The 13741-nt window shown below is 39.3% G+C and overlaps 1 gene segment (V, D, J or C); it reads left to right on the top strand.

Annotated features, from left to right (window-relative positions):
- Positions 1–2790: 2790 nt before the first annotated feature.
- On the top strand, positions 2791–4306 carry LOC117467761 (Ig lambda-2 chain C region-like). The segment is given in 2 exon segments: positions 2791–3353; positions 3716–4306. Coding segments are annotated over 2 exon segments (324 nt in total).
- The last annotated feature ends 9435 nt before the right edge of the window (positions 4307–13741 follow it).

Below are 13741 nucleotides of genomic sequence, written 5' to 3'. Positions count from 1 at the left end.
TGAATGGTCTCTGTAGCTGAAAGTATGCTGAAGTAGTTAGACGGCGAAATCTGGTTGAAATAATCAATCAACAACTGTATTAACCCCGCAAGGGGCAATTGGTTGTGAGCAGCTTATGTCATGTCCACAGGCAGGAACATACGGGAAGAAAGCACAATAATAAGATGCGGAAGAATAAAGATTTGAAGAACAATAGTTGAACAGCATTCGCACTAATAAGTATGTTGAATAGTAGACTGTGTGTGGCTTCGTCAGTCACACAGAGTTACATTATTGCACATCATGTGAACAACATCTTGTTCTTTCTTCTTTCTTAATTCTGAGAGCCATGTTCGTGCTCAACTCTGACTGCATTTTACACATGTCTGCACAGCCCTCCACTTTAAATATAATTCACTGTAGTTTGCCATATATTGTCATATATTAATTGTCCTAAGTGTTTTAGTGTTTTAGCTTTTCAGGTCTTTTAAATTTAAATTTGGTGTAATTACTTCTTTTAATTATCTTTATATTTTTTACCTACGATGGCAACTTGTCTTCTTGGATTGTTTATGTTCGTACCACCGGACACCAAAGCTAATTCCTTGTATTGTCAAAGTATCTGGTAATAAACTTCATTCTGATTGTGATGTACGTCTGCTCGTCCTAAAGCCTCTGCTTTGCACTGGTGGTCTCAGGGGGGGTCAGGGGTCAAATCATGTTCAAACTCAACGTCTCTTGGATGTTCCTGCTGTTTTTGGTTTCAATAATGGAACAAAAAACATTTCAGAAACTTCAATGAAACTGTTTGTTAGAAAACCTGAAGTTTTTAACTAAGAGGTGAATTTGAGGTTAACTAATGGATAAGTTCATTGATTGATGTGAATAAGAGGGTTTTAATCAGCCACCGTTTAACATTTTAAAGACTTCATTAGATTGATCTTTGTCATTTTGAATCAGGATCTTTATAATAATGATTAAATAATAACTGCAGAGAGGCCAGAGATGCTCCTGCTGTGAAGCACACCGAGTGGAGACATGTGGGGGAAAGCTAAAGAGCGTTTGTTGTTTTAATTCGGGGAAGCAGAGATCACAATAAGGTTTGTGTGTAATGCTGCTTTTACATAGAATGTGTTTTGGACTGGGTTTAATCTCATTAATCCATTAACATATGTGTATTTAAGAATAAGAAGTGAGTAGTGCTGGGTGGGTTCCTGTCAGCTCTGAGTTCAGTGGGCTGTGTCAGTCTCTTCCTCTTCAGCAGCTGCAGGTGGTTCCTGCTGTAACAGCTCAGAGTCTCTGCAGTCTGACTGAGGGAGGTTTTTGTACGACGACAAATCACTGTGTGAACACATTAGCACTGTTGATGTAGTGGTAACTCTGACAGTAATAAACTGCTGCATCTTCAGCCTTCAGTCCAGTGATGGTCATAGAGAAGTCAGATTTGCTTCCACTGCCACTAAACCGAGGTTCTGTTCCTGATTCACGTGTGCTCACATATCTTATCAGGAGCTTTGGAGGCTGTCCAGATTTCTGTTGATACCAGAACATACAATAAACATTAGGAATATCTGTGCTGGTTGTACAGGTGAGAGTGACGGTGGATCCTGGAGCAGACGTCTCGACTGCAGGCTGAGTCACAGTCACAGTCTGACCGCTGCATCCTGCACACAGAAACAGATCATTGATTTCTCAGCAGAAAGAAAGGAGAGGAAAGGCAGCACATGATGTTTGAAATGTTGCTGAGTGAATGAACCTGTGAAACAGCAGCAGGCCAGCGTCCAGATGAGGATGGTGATGAGAGTCATGGTGCTTTCTGCTGACTGACACATGTGAGTCCTGCAGTGTTGAACTCACAGGACTATAAACCTTCTCAGTTCACTGGAGGATCAGCTGACCATGCAAAGCCTCCTCTCTATGGAAATGATGTCTCTGCTCTCAGCACACTGAAGGCAACGTGGGACACGAAACTAGGAGGAACACTGTCTGGATTTACACCGTCTATCATCTGAATGGAAGAACATATTTATATCAGGAGTGGAGATGAGGATTTGAGTTTGTGTCCACTGTGGTTGGTATGATATGTCTGTTTGTCTGACATTAACATACATGCAGAGATTCACTGTAGATAAATAACATGTTTCAGTTATGTTTCAAATACATTTGTTAATAACTATTATTGAAAAGCCTCGTGTTCATTTAACCGTGTAGAAACTAATATAAAACTGACAAAGTTAGTTGTGTAGAAGACTGTAATGGTTTCTATAGCAGGTGTAGAAAAGTGATGAGAAATGACATAAATCATCTTAATTCTTCCAGAGATGTAATCCATATCTTTAGAAAAGCTTTGTTGATTTGAAACCTGTATGTGTGTCTCTGTTATCAGTGAGATCAGGGAGCTTTCTCACTGATACATGCTTGCTGACAGTGCAGGAGGTTTTTGTACGGCCACTCAATGAGTTTGTGTCACTGTGGTTGACTTTTGGTGGAGGAACCAAACTCATCGTTCACTGTAAGTACCAGAGATTTGTATTGTATACAACTTATAGCAAATATATAACTTTCATTCATTATTAAATGAGACTCAACTTCACATTTTCTTAGATTCCATTGTTATATTTTTTTATTAAGCTCCTCTTGTAATCGGAAAGGAACCTTTGCAGACTTCTATATCAATTGTTCGTTTCGTACAAATACATTTTTTAACGCAAATAACTTGTTTATTTTCTATATTATATTTTATTATCATAACAAATTTATATCAATTTTTGTATTCATTAAGATTTGTTAAAGCGTGACGTCTCCGCCACATTCAGTTTTACATTTGTAGTTCACAATATTGTATTTATTTACATTATTTATCTATTGTCTATTAAAATATCAACTATTTTGTTGAATTCAAGTTAAATACGGATTCATGTTAAACTTGTGATTGTATCAGTTAATGCAGCTTGTCGTCGTGTTCACGGTTCATTGATTTGACATGCAGTGAAAAGGAAGTGAAAGAGACAGATGATAAATGTTTGAACTGTTTTCACTTGAGACGTTCAGCTCCGTCAGTTTAAAGAACATCACACATGTGAAGATATTCAATCATTATTATCAATGAATCTTTAGCTTGCACACTTTACACAAAGTCAGTCATTCACTTGAATCACGTGGGGGTCTGATCCTGAGTGATTTGTGAGAGTAACAGCAGCACAACTTGTTCTGTTTCATTTGATGAAATATAAGGATTCAAGGATTCAAGGCTTTTCTTGTCATGTGTACATAGCTCCAGTGCGGATACTTCAATGAGCATCTGAGGTCACAGGCTCCTCCAACAGAGCAGCACAATAACACAGATACAAGAGAGCAAGGAGAGTTAGATACAAGTAATTGGAATATGATTTAATATATAAATAATGTGTACGTTGCAAACAGATGAATGTTATGGATGTTCTTTCAAAAGAAAACACAAGTTTTACTTTTCCTCATCATCATCATCATCATCATCATCATCATCATCATCATCATCTTTATTGAAGAGACTCAAGGTCCATTTTTAAAAGACGTACAACACTCAAATGTAAATAAAAAAAGGCAGTGATACCAATGTTTCCACAGAGGTGACTGGTATCGTAAAGTATGACTCAAGGGTTTGACAGCAGCTAAATGACAACATCAAAAAAGGACCTTATAATCAAGTGTTCACTCTAATTCCTCCCTTTTCCTCCCCCCTCCCTCCCTGCTGCAGTGGGTGTGCAGCAGCCCACCCTGAGCGTCCTCCCCCCCTCCAAAGAGGAGCTGCAGCAGGGCAGTGCCACCGTGGTGTGTCTGGCCAGCGGGGGCTTCCCCTCCGCCTGGAAGCTGGGCTGGAAGCTGGGGGACAGCAGCAGCTCCTCAGAGGGGTCCCACAGCCCGGAGGTCCTGGGGAGCGACGGCCGCTACAGCTGGAGCAGCACCCTGAGCCTCTCTGCAGAGCGCTGGAGGGGGGCGTGCTCAGTGAGCTGTGAGGCCAGTCTGAGTGGACAGAGCACTGTCACTCAAAGCCTGGACCCTGCCCGCTGCTCGGAGTAGAGCGTCACTTCCTGTCTGGAGAGGAAGCAGCTGCTTTGCTAGAGATCTTCATGAAGACACACATCTCCTCTGCTCACATGTTGCTGCTGTCTCTGTTCAGTTTTTAGTGTTGCTCTCTAATCCTCACTTCCTGCATATTCTCCTGTTTGTTCATCAGCTCACAATTCAACTGGATTTCATTTGTTTCACTCCAACAGAAACTCATCATTCATCTCAAATGTGGCGTGAGCTTTAAACCATCATTAAATAAAAATGTTGATTAAAATCAGACCGTGTCTTTGTATTTCTTTAATTCATATGTTCATTGTGAGACAGATGTATTAATACCTTCAGTATGAAACCTCGTATTATATTGATATAATTTATGATTGTGGGACAGTTTTTTTTATTCTTTTATTCTACTAAATTCATACAAAAAAAAGAATTATAATTCCAACACACAAAGATGAACACAATTAGTAGAAGCGGGAGGGCTGAAGCATAGCTTATGGGAAGAAGGTCTCCTGTGAATCATCCTAATATAACATTGGCATTATTGCGTCAAAAACCTATAGAAATGAAGGAGTACAAAGAAATAAAGAAAACTAAAGACAACTGGAGAAAAAATAAATAAAAGTTAGGGTAAGAAAACAATAAATGCATATATATAAGAAAAACTATAGGGTCATTTTCTGCACATGTCAAACTTCCATTTTTGAAAATGAAAATACTATAAATAAATATATACATATGTACACATGTACTAGGCAAATTAATATATAATATATGCATATAAATATTATGAACACTTATTTTCAAGTGACTTTGTTTACATTCATATGTTCACACTTACACAACATATACACATGTTCAAGTGTATAAGTACACACATCACATGCACTCATATACACCAATACAAATATTGCAAGGCAATGTCCAGGGCTGAAATAATAATTCAACCCCATAACGATGAAAAGAAATAAGATGGACACACTAAATGTAAAGTCATGTCGACCATATTAAATAAATAAACAAACTGAGAAGGTGTTAGTTCTAAAAAAATAATAATAATAAAAAGTAAAAAAGGATTCCGGGAATACCCAATATTTGTTAGCTGGAGAAATCTCTAAATAGAATTAAAAAATTAAATGTTTTGAACTGTTGATGACAAGTGATAGTTGAAAGGTCTGGGTGAAGTCCATTGCACGTTCTAACTCCTTTATGGATCAGCTGTGACTTGATGGTTGTTCTACAGGGCTTGCTGCACAACCAGTCAGGGTGCCTAGCTGGGTATTTCCTGACTGTGGTTTGGAGCTGCTTTTGAATGTTAGGAGGCATTTTGTTATGGAAAATGTTGTGCATAATCAGTACTGTTTTAAGCTTTACTCTCTCAATACATTTTAATAGATTGAGTTTTTTAAATACTCAATCTGTTAAAATACACAGTGGAGTGTAAACAACAACATTGTCTGTTTACTACTTCAAATGATTTAAATGGTGTTGCGTATGTTTGGACTGAGGTAATATCATTAATTGTTTTGTACAGCCATTCATAAAGTTACTGTTAATATATGTTGATATCAGTGGCTATAGTTCAACAAGAATCTAACTTTCCCAGCTCACTCATAAAGAGACTGAATGTAATGACATTAATATAGTTTAAACAGGGTGTTGAAGAGTGTCTGTGAGTGTGTGTCAGCTTTATTTGGATTCATGGTGGTTCTGCTTGATGACTCTTGTGTTCACTGGACCAGTTCTCCTCCTCTCAGTCTCTTCACCTCTGCAGCTGCAGCAGGACGCTTTGCTTCAGACTGAAGGGGGTTTTTGTACGGCTCTAAATCACTGTGTGAACGTGCCACCACCATGATCACCAAGACAATAGTAATCTCCTGCATCAACATCCTTGACGTTACTGATGGTCAAAGTGTACTGAGCACCAGATCTAGTACCACTGAATCTAGGCTCAGTCCCAGAGAACAGAGTTGATGATGAGTATATAAGAAGTTTAGGAGCCTGTCCAGGTTTCTGAAGATACCAACTGAGATCAGCACCAATATCTGAGCTCCCTGTAGCGCTGATGGTCACAGTCCCTCCAGGACTAGCAGTCTTGGATGTGTCAGTCTGAGTCAGGAACTTGTTGGCAGAAGACTCTGAAACGAGAAGTGAAATGTTAGATAACCAACAACATGGAGCAGCAGTTTAAATGATAACAGAAAGAGTTAAAGACAAAGCACATTGGATGCAAACATGAAAAGAAAAGACACACATTGAACCACACATTCATTACTCCTATCATTTCAGACGATACATTTTCAAAGTCTCTCACCCTGACACAGAAAGCCCAACATGACAAGCAGAGCTACTGACAACATGATCTCCAGTTCTCAGGATGAGTGCAGGAACACGGTTCAGACTCTCCGTGACACAAGACCTTAAAGCTGTGAGGAGCAGTGAAGCATTACAATCATGCAAATGACATGTCACACGTCACACAGACACCTGTCCTCGAGGAACCAAAATGCAGTTGAGGTGAGTTTTAGTTACGGTGTAACATCTCTTGAACATCATTTGGTCATTCAGAGTCACTCTGAAATGTGAGGGTAATGCTCTTCTAGGTACTTTCTTTTCTCTGCAAACATCTTTCCTTGTTTCCTCTTCTTTCTGAAGTATCTCATGAACAGTTTAACAGTTCCCCCGCTGGCAAATCGATCTGCATTGAACTCAATATCCACTGAGTGTTTGATTCTCTAGGATGTCCCTTCTTGTTATCAAACCCACTGAATAGAGACACAGCATGCCATGCAACAGAGACATCTAATATCTAACAGGTCAGTCAAGACTGGATGATGTTACCTCAATGAGGGGCCACACAGAGACACACATACAAAGGGCTGGGCCACTCACTAGAGGTGAGGTATTCTGCCTCATAAGTTAAGTTACAAGTTAAATCAATCAAATGTAGGTAAATCATGTTTGTTACCTGAATATGGTTTAAGAAAAAAAGCGCACAGCTCTCCATAGAGTTTCATTTATTTTGTTATAACAAGTGTTGACAGCTCATTCCTTAAAACAGAAGCCTCAGATTGCTTAAGATAAGGGGAAATATCAAGTATATATTTCAAGCTTGGGTAACACTTTATTTTGATAGTCCATAGTTAACACTCTACAAGTCATCAGTTGACATTCAACAGCACTGTTTCAACAGACAAGTAACATGCATTTAACTGCCAGTAGAATATAAGGTACATCTCAAGCGTTGATCTATAGATTTTACAAAAAGTGTCTGTTGACTGTCAACATGTTTTTTGCAACAGCTTATTAACCGATATTCAACCTTACTATCTGTAGATTGTGAGTTCTTGTGAAAAACCTTTTTTTCTCAAGTGAATGCATTAGGCTTCTGTATTTCTTATATATTAGTCAAATCAAACAGGAACAGGTGTTTCTAACTCAAACATTACGTATACATAATGAATAAATAAAGTTTGTGATCAGTTGTGCAAAACATTTCGCTTTATTCCCATGTCTGTTGCATATAATTAGTGGATGAATGTATGTGTTCTGTTGATAGGTTAGAGACTTTCTACTGTTCTCAACTGTGTTTCACTTTAATTGGATAGTCCTAACACATGCCTACAAACGCTTAGTGGAGAATGCCTACTAAAAGTATACTGATAGTCAACTCTAGTTTAGTTGACGATCAACAGATAGTCAACTAAACTCTAAAGTTGCTTATCTGTTGATCATCAACTAAAGCTTAATGTAATCTTTAGTTGACATCTTGACTCAACAGATTATCAACAGATAGTCACATGACCCTGTTGACTTTCAACTGACAGATTGATTTTGAGTTGATTGTCAATTTTGAAGATGTTGACACAATATACAGATAGTAAGGTTGAATATTGGTTAATACGCTGTTGACATGCTACTAAATGTCAACTGATGACTTATAGAGTGTTAAATATGGACTATCAAAATAAAGTGTTACCCAAGCTTGTTATGCAAATAAGTTATTGGGCTTTTTATCAAGTAAGATTTGTTAGAAAATGCTTTCAACTTAAATTTGAAAAGTGGGCTTATTACCACATGAATACTATAACATAATATATATTTATATATATATTATATATATATATACATAATATATGTCAACATATATATTTAAGAAGTATAATATAAGACAAGCTGAAGTTTCAGGTGTGGGCCATATTCCATTATACTTTTAGAATTCGATGAGGGCCAATTAAAATGTACAAGACACCCCTGATCTCTGCATTGTAATGTATTGCCTGGTTAATAAATGTGCAACACAGTACTAGTCACATAGTGTCACACTGTAGACCCTGTTTTACATTAATCTCTCATCAGAGATGCCCTTTTTTTCTTAGTGACCATGTATATAATTGAACATCTGGATTAGGAAAGGGGAACATTTGAGTTTCACTTCCCCTCTGACTGGGGCTCATGTAGTTTCTGTGCGTCTGTGCCGGTGGTGCGTATCAGAACCTCAGGTCAGGTCAGGCTCAGCATCGTACGCTGTTTCATTCGAGGGAGTTTCTTGTATGACTCTATGAGGCCCACATTAGCTCCCATACAGCAGTCACTTCATGCATCTTCAGCTCTTGGTGGTGGGAGTGACTTTCATTTCAAATCCACGACAGCTCAGAGACAGAGAAATAAAACATAGCTACTGAATGCAAACTATTTGATATGAAGAACATTTTGAACATTAAACTAAACCAACCCTATTTCTGTAAAGGCTGGTTAATGCACTCTTAGACTCAAATCAGTATCTCAGCCTGGATGTAGGCTACCAGTACCAGCAGTAAAAACAGCAATAACCTTATTTAAAAACTGGATAATTGTGCATCAAGCCCAACAAATCTTCTCTGACAGTTGTCTGTGTCACATCTGCATGAAAAACAACAATGCTGCCCTCTTGTGTCGACATAGGAGTATGTAGAGACATTTGAATCTTTCACATCATGCACAGAATCTGAGATACAGTGACATAAAAGTCCCTTCTTCATCGGAGCAAAGTTATCTTGTGAGTCTTTATCGCTTTGCAGTCGCCCTGTATAACAATCTAGAATCTGTCTGTGTCTCTTTGTAGTTGTTTTGACTCTTTATGAAGTAATTTAGCACTTCTTTGTGGCGCCATGCCTCTTTCTCATCATTTTGCATTTCTTTGTGGACTTGATGCGTCTATTTTCTCCTCTCTCTTTGGTCATTTTGTCTCTAAGTTGCATTGTGCATCTCTTTCCATGGCTTTATAACAAATTGTTTTAATTTAAGAAAGGTAAGAAAGGTAAGTAAGAAAGGTACACTTATTACTGCAAGAGCAGCTGGTGGTAAGGACCTCAGACAACTTCAATTTAAAACAGGCTATAGGGACAAGTGTCCTCAGTGTGAGGCTTGATTGAAGGTCATTCAAAGACCAAAGACCATAATAAAAAAGACTCCTTTTTCCAGCCTCATTCCGCACGACAGGAACCTGGAACCGTATCCAGGCACTGGGTCTGAGGTTGAAAGAGTCACAAACTGGAGCAAATCTGGCACATATGTACAGTGGAAGCTTACCTAAAATGGCTTTATACAATAATACAAACCAATGCTGCATCCTACGCATACTAAATGAGGAACATCCAGGCTATACAGTGTGCAATGATGAGTCCTATAGGGTGCATTTGATATGTATCGCAGTGCAGCATGGTAGAGTGGGTCAAGTTTGGCCAAAACAGTGGGACAGGCAAATCTATAGATTGTATCACCGTAGTCAAGCTGGGACAGGAATAAGCCAGAGACCAACCTTTTACGGGAAGAAGTTGAAAAACAACGTTTTAGTCTGTAAAGGAAGCCAAGAGTGAATTTCAATTTCTTAGTTAGAACTTCAATGTGGTGTTTAAAGTTTAGATTTCTGTCCAACCAAAAGCCCAGATATTTGTATGTGTCGACAAACTCAACAGAGACGGCAGCAAGGGTGTCAATGGAGAGGCAAGAGGACGCTGAGGACGCAAAAAGCATTGCTTTGGTTTTCTTACCATTCAATAGCAGTTTAAAATCAAGAAGCGCATGCCATATCCAGACAAGGAGCACATGAGTATACAATAGTGTAATCAGCAGTGGCGAACCGTCAGGGCCTTCAAGGTGTTCAGAGAATACCCTGGAACACTCAGATAAAAAAATAAAAAATTGATTTGATTATATAAATACAATTTAATAAAATGTAATGCAATTTAATACAATTTAATAAATGAGAATCGTATCTGTGTTGTTGATCTGTAATATTACAGTGTTACGTTGATTTGTTTGTCCTTCTCGGACCATGCACTACGCATTTCAGTGGTTTTGCGTTAGAAAAGAAAGCAACCAATCAGATCTTGTTCTGGGTCTCTGGGTAGAATATCCTTCAACCAAGGTATTCAACATCCTTGATAGAATGCCCTGGCCGTTGCACTGAATGAGAGCGTACATTTGGACTGACAGTTTGATCAACCAATCATATATTGATTTGTAGCCAATGAGCGTATTCTTTCAGAGTTCCCCTCAGTTCCAGGGTATTCTAGAAGGCCCGGTACTTAACTGGCTCGAGACAGAGGATCTAGATGAATGCGACGAAGCAATTCATGCCGTTTTATTGTTTTCAACGTTGAAATGGCAAGTGCAACAGGTGAAGATGAAGTTGTTGCGGAATTGTTGTGAGTACCGTTTTCAAGACGACAATTCAGTGAAAAGACGGACACTATAACGCCGGGGAGGGAGGGGGGTGCGGCGGGGGTGTGTGTGTCTACAGAAGGTCCAGTTGTGATAGACACGGTTCGCCACTGGTCATCAGCATAGATATGATAGGTAGAAAATTGCATCTGATTACAAATATTGTTTAAAAAGAGCAAGGGCCCCAAAATAGAGCCCTGTGGAACTCCCTTCTCCAAGGTGACAGGCTCAGAGACAGTACTACCCAACCTGACGCATTGACTACGGTCGGTTAGATAACTCTGAAACCAGCAAATGGCGTTATGACCGAAACGAGACACCAACATAACATTAGACAGAAGATGAAAAACCTTCTCAGATAAGATGTAAAGAACCAACACCGGTGGGATTTTGGTGACAGTACAACTATCTTGGACACATTTATAGTGGAAGTGCCAAATCTGGCAGCACCAACACCTGGTCTGCCACATGTGGAAGCCCCTCTTTAGTTTCTCACCTGCTGAGCCCAGAGTAAAATGCTTTAGTGTGCACAAACTAGAGGGGGACAGCAAACACCAGTGTGGTTTTGGTGGGAGTAAGACCACCCTTGACAAAGTTATAGTGGGGGTGCCAAACCAGGCAGCTGCACCACCCTCTACGCTCTAAGTGATGATGTCACGCTCTCTAGCCCATCCCCAAGAGTCCATCCCATAGACAACCATTATATAATCTACAACGGCCTGAACATTTACCAAAACTTAATTGTTGATGAGTCAAAAACTCTAAAAGATATCAAAAAGCTGAATGCAAATGTAATAGCTGAATGTGTTGTGACCGTTTCAAAGTAGGAATGAAGTCTGTAGCTGAAAGTATGCTGAAGGAGCAGAATTTTAAACACGGTGTAGAGGATTTGAAGGATACTCCCATTGGGTTACATTGTAAAAATAAAAGTTTAAAAAGCAGTATATTTTAAAAAGTATAGATGTGAAAAGCAAGATACTTCAAAGCACAAAATGTCCTGAAGGAGCTGAACATTTTAATATTTGAATGGTCTCTGTAGCTGAAAGTATGCTGAAGTAGTTAGACGGCGAAATCTGGTTGAAATAATCAATCAACAACTGTATTAACCCCGCAAGGGGCAATTGGTTGTGAGCAGCTTATGTCATGTCCACAGGCAGGAACATACAGTACAGGAAGAAAGCACAATAATAAGATGCGGAAGAATAAAGATTTGAAGAACAATAGTTGAACAGCATTCGCACTAATAAGTATGTTGAATAGTAGACTGTGTGTGGCTTCGTCAGTCACACAGAGTTACATTAATGCACATCATGTGAACAACATATTGTTCTTTTTTCTTTCTTAAGTCTGAGAGCCATGTTCGTGCTCAACTCTGACTGCATTTTACACATGTCTGCACAGCCCTCCACTTTAAATATAATTCACTGTAGTTTGCCATATATTGTCATATATTAATTGTCCCTAAGTGTTTTTCGTTTTTTAGCTTTTAAGGTCTTTTAAATTTAAATGTGTCGTAATAGTAAATACTTCTTTTAATTATCTTTATATTTTTTACCTACGATGGCAACTTATTTTCTTAGATTGTTTATGTTCGTACCACCGGACACCAAAGCTAATTCCTTGTATGTGTCAAAGTATCCGGTAATAAACTTCATTCTGATTGTGATGTACGTCTGCTCGTCCTAAAGCCTCTGCTTTGCACTGGTGGTCTCAGGGGGGGTCAGGGGTCAAATCATGTTCAAACTCAACGTCTCTTGGATGTTCCTGCTGTTTTTGGTTTCAATAATGGAACAAAAAAACATTTCAGAAACTTCAATGAAACTGTTTGTTAGAAAACCTGAAGTTTTTAACTAAGAGGTGAATTTGAGGTTAACTAATGGATAAGTTCATTGATTGATGTGAATAAGAGGGTTTTAATCAGCCACCGTTTAACATTTTAAAGACTTCATTAGATTGATCTTTGTCATTTTGAATCAGGATCTTTATAATAATGATGAAATAATAACTCCAGAGAGGCCAGAGATGCTCCTGCTGTGAAGCACACCGAGTGGAGACATGTGGGGGAAAGCTGAAGAGCGTTTGTTGTTTTAATTCGGGGAAGCAGAGATCACAATAAGGTTTGTGTGTAATGCTGCTTTTACATATAATGTGTTTTGGACTGGGTTTAATCTCATTAATCCATTAACATATGTGTATTTAAGAATAAGAAGTGAGTAGTGCTGGGTGGGTTCCTGTCAGCTCTGAGTTCAGTGGGCTGTGTCAGTCTCTTCCTCTTCAGCAGCTGCAGGTGGTTCCTGCTGTAACAGCTCAGAGTCTCTGCAGTCTGACTGAGGGAGGTTTTTGTACGACGACAAATCACTGTGTGAACACGTTACCACTGTGGTAACTCTGACAGTAATAAACTGCTGCATCTTCAGCCTTCAGTCCAGTGATGGTCATAGAGAAGTCAGAGCCGCTTCCACTGCCACTAAACCGAGGTTCTGTTCCTGATTCAAGTGTGCTCACATATCTTATCAGGAGCTTTGGAGACTGTCCAGATTTCTGTTGATACCAGAACATACCCTGATCACCATCATCATCATCTACGTAAACATCTGTGCTGGTTGTACAGGTGAGAGTGACGGTGGATCCTGGAGCAGACGTCTCGACTGCAGGCTGAGTCACAGTCACAGTCTGACCGCTGCATCCTGCACACAGAAACAGATCATTGATTTGTCAGCAGAAAGAAAGGAGAGGAAAGGCAGCACATGATGTTTGAAATGTTGCTGAGTGAATGAACCTGTGAAACAGCAGCAGGCCAGCGTCCAGATGAGGATGGTGATGAGAGTCATGGTGCTTTCTGCTGACTGACACATGTGAGTCCTGCAGTGTTGAACTCACAGGACTATAAACCTTCTCAGTTCACTGGAGGATCAGCTGACCATGCAAAGCCTCCTCTCTATGGAAATGATGTCTCTGCTCTCAGCACACTGAAGGCAACGTGGGACACGAAACCAGGAGGAACACT

Source organism: Pseudochaenichthys georgianus, chromosome 22 (assembly GCF_902827115.2).
Source record: "Pseudochaenichthys georgianus chromosome 22, fPseGeo1.2, whole genome shotgun sequence".
In the NCBI taxonomy this organism is placed as follows: domain Eukaryota; kingdom Metazoa; phylum Chordata; class Actinopteri; order Perciformes; family Channichthyidae; genus Pseudochaenichthys; species Pseudochaenichthys georgianus.
Note: the sequence above shows the minus strand (reverse complement) of the source record. Positions and strands in the feature narration are given on the sequence as shown.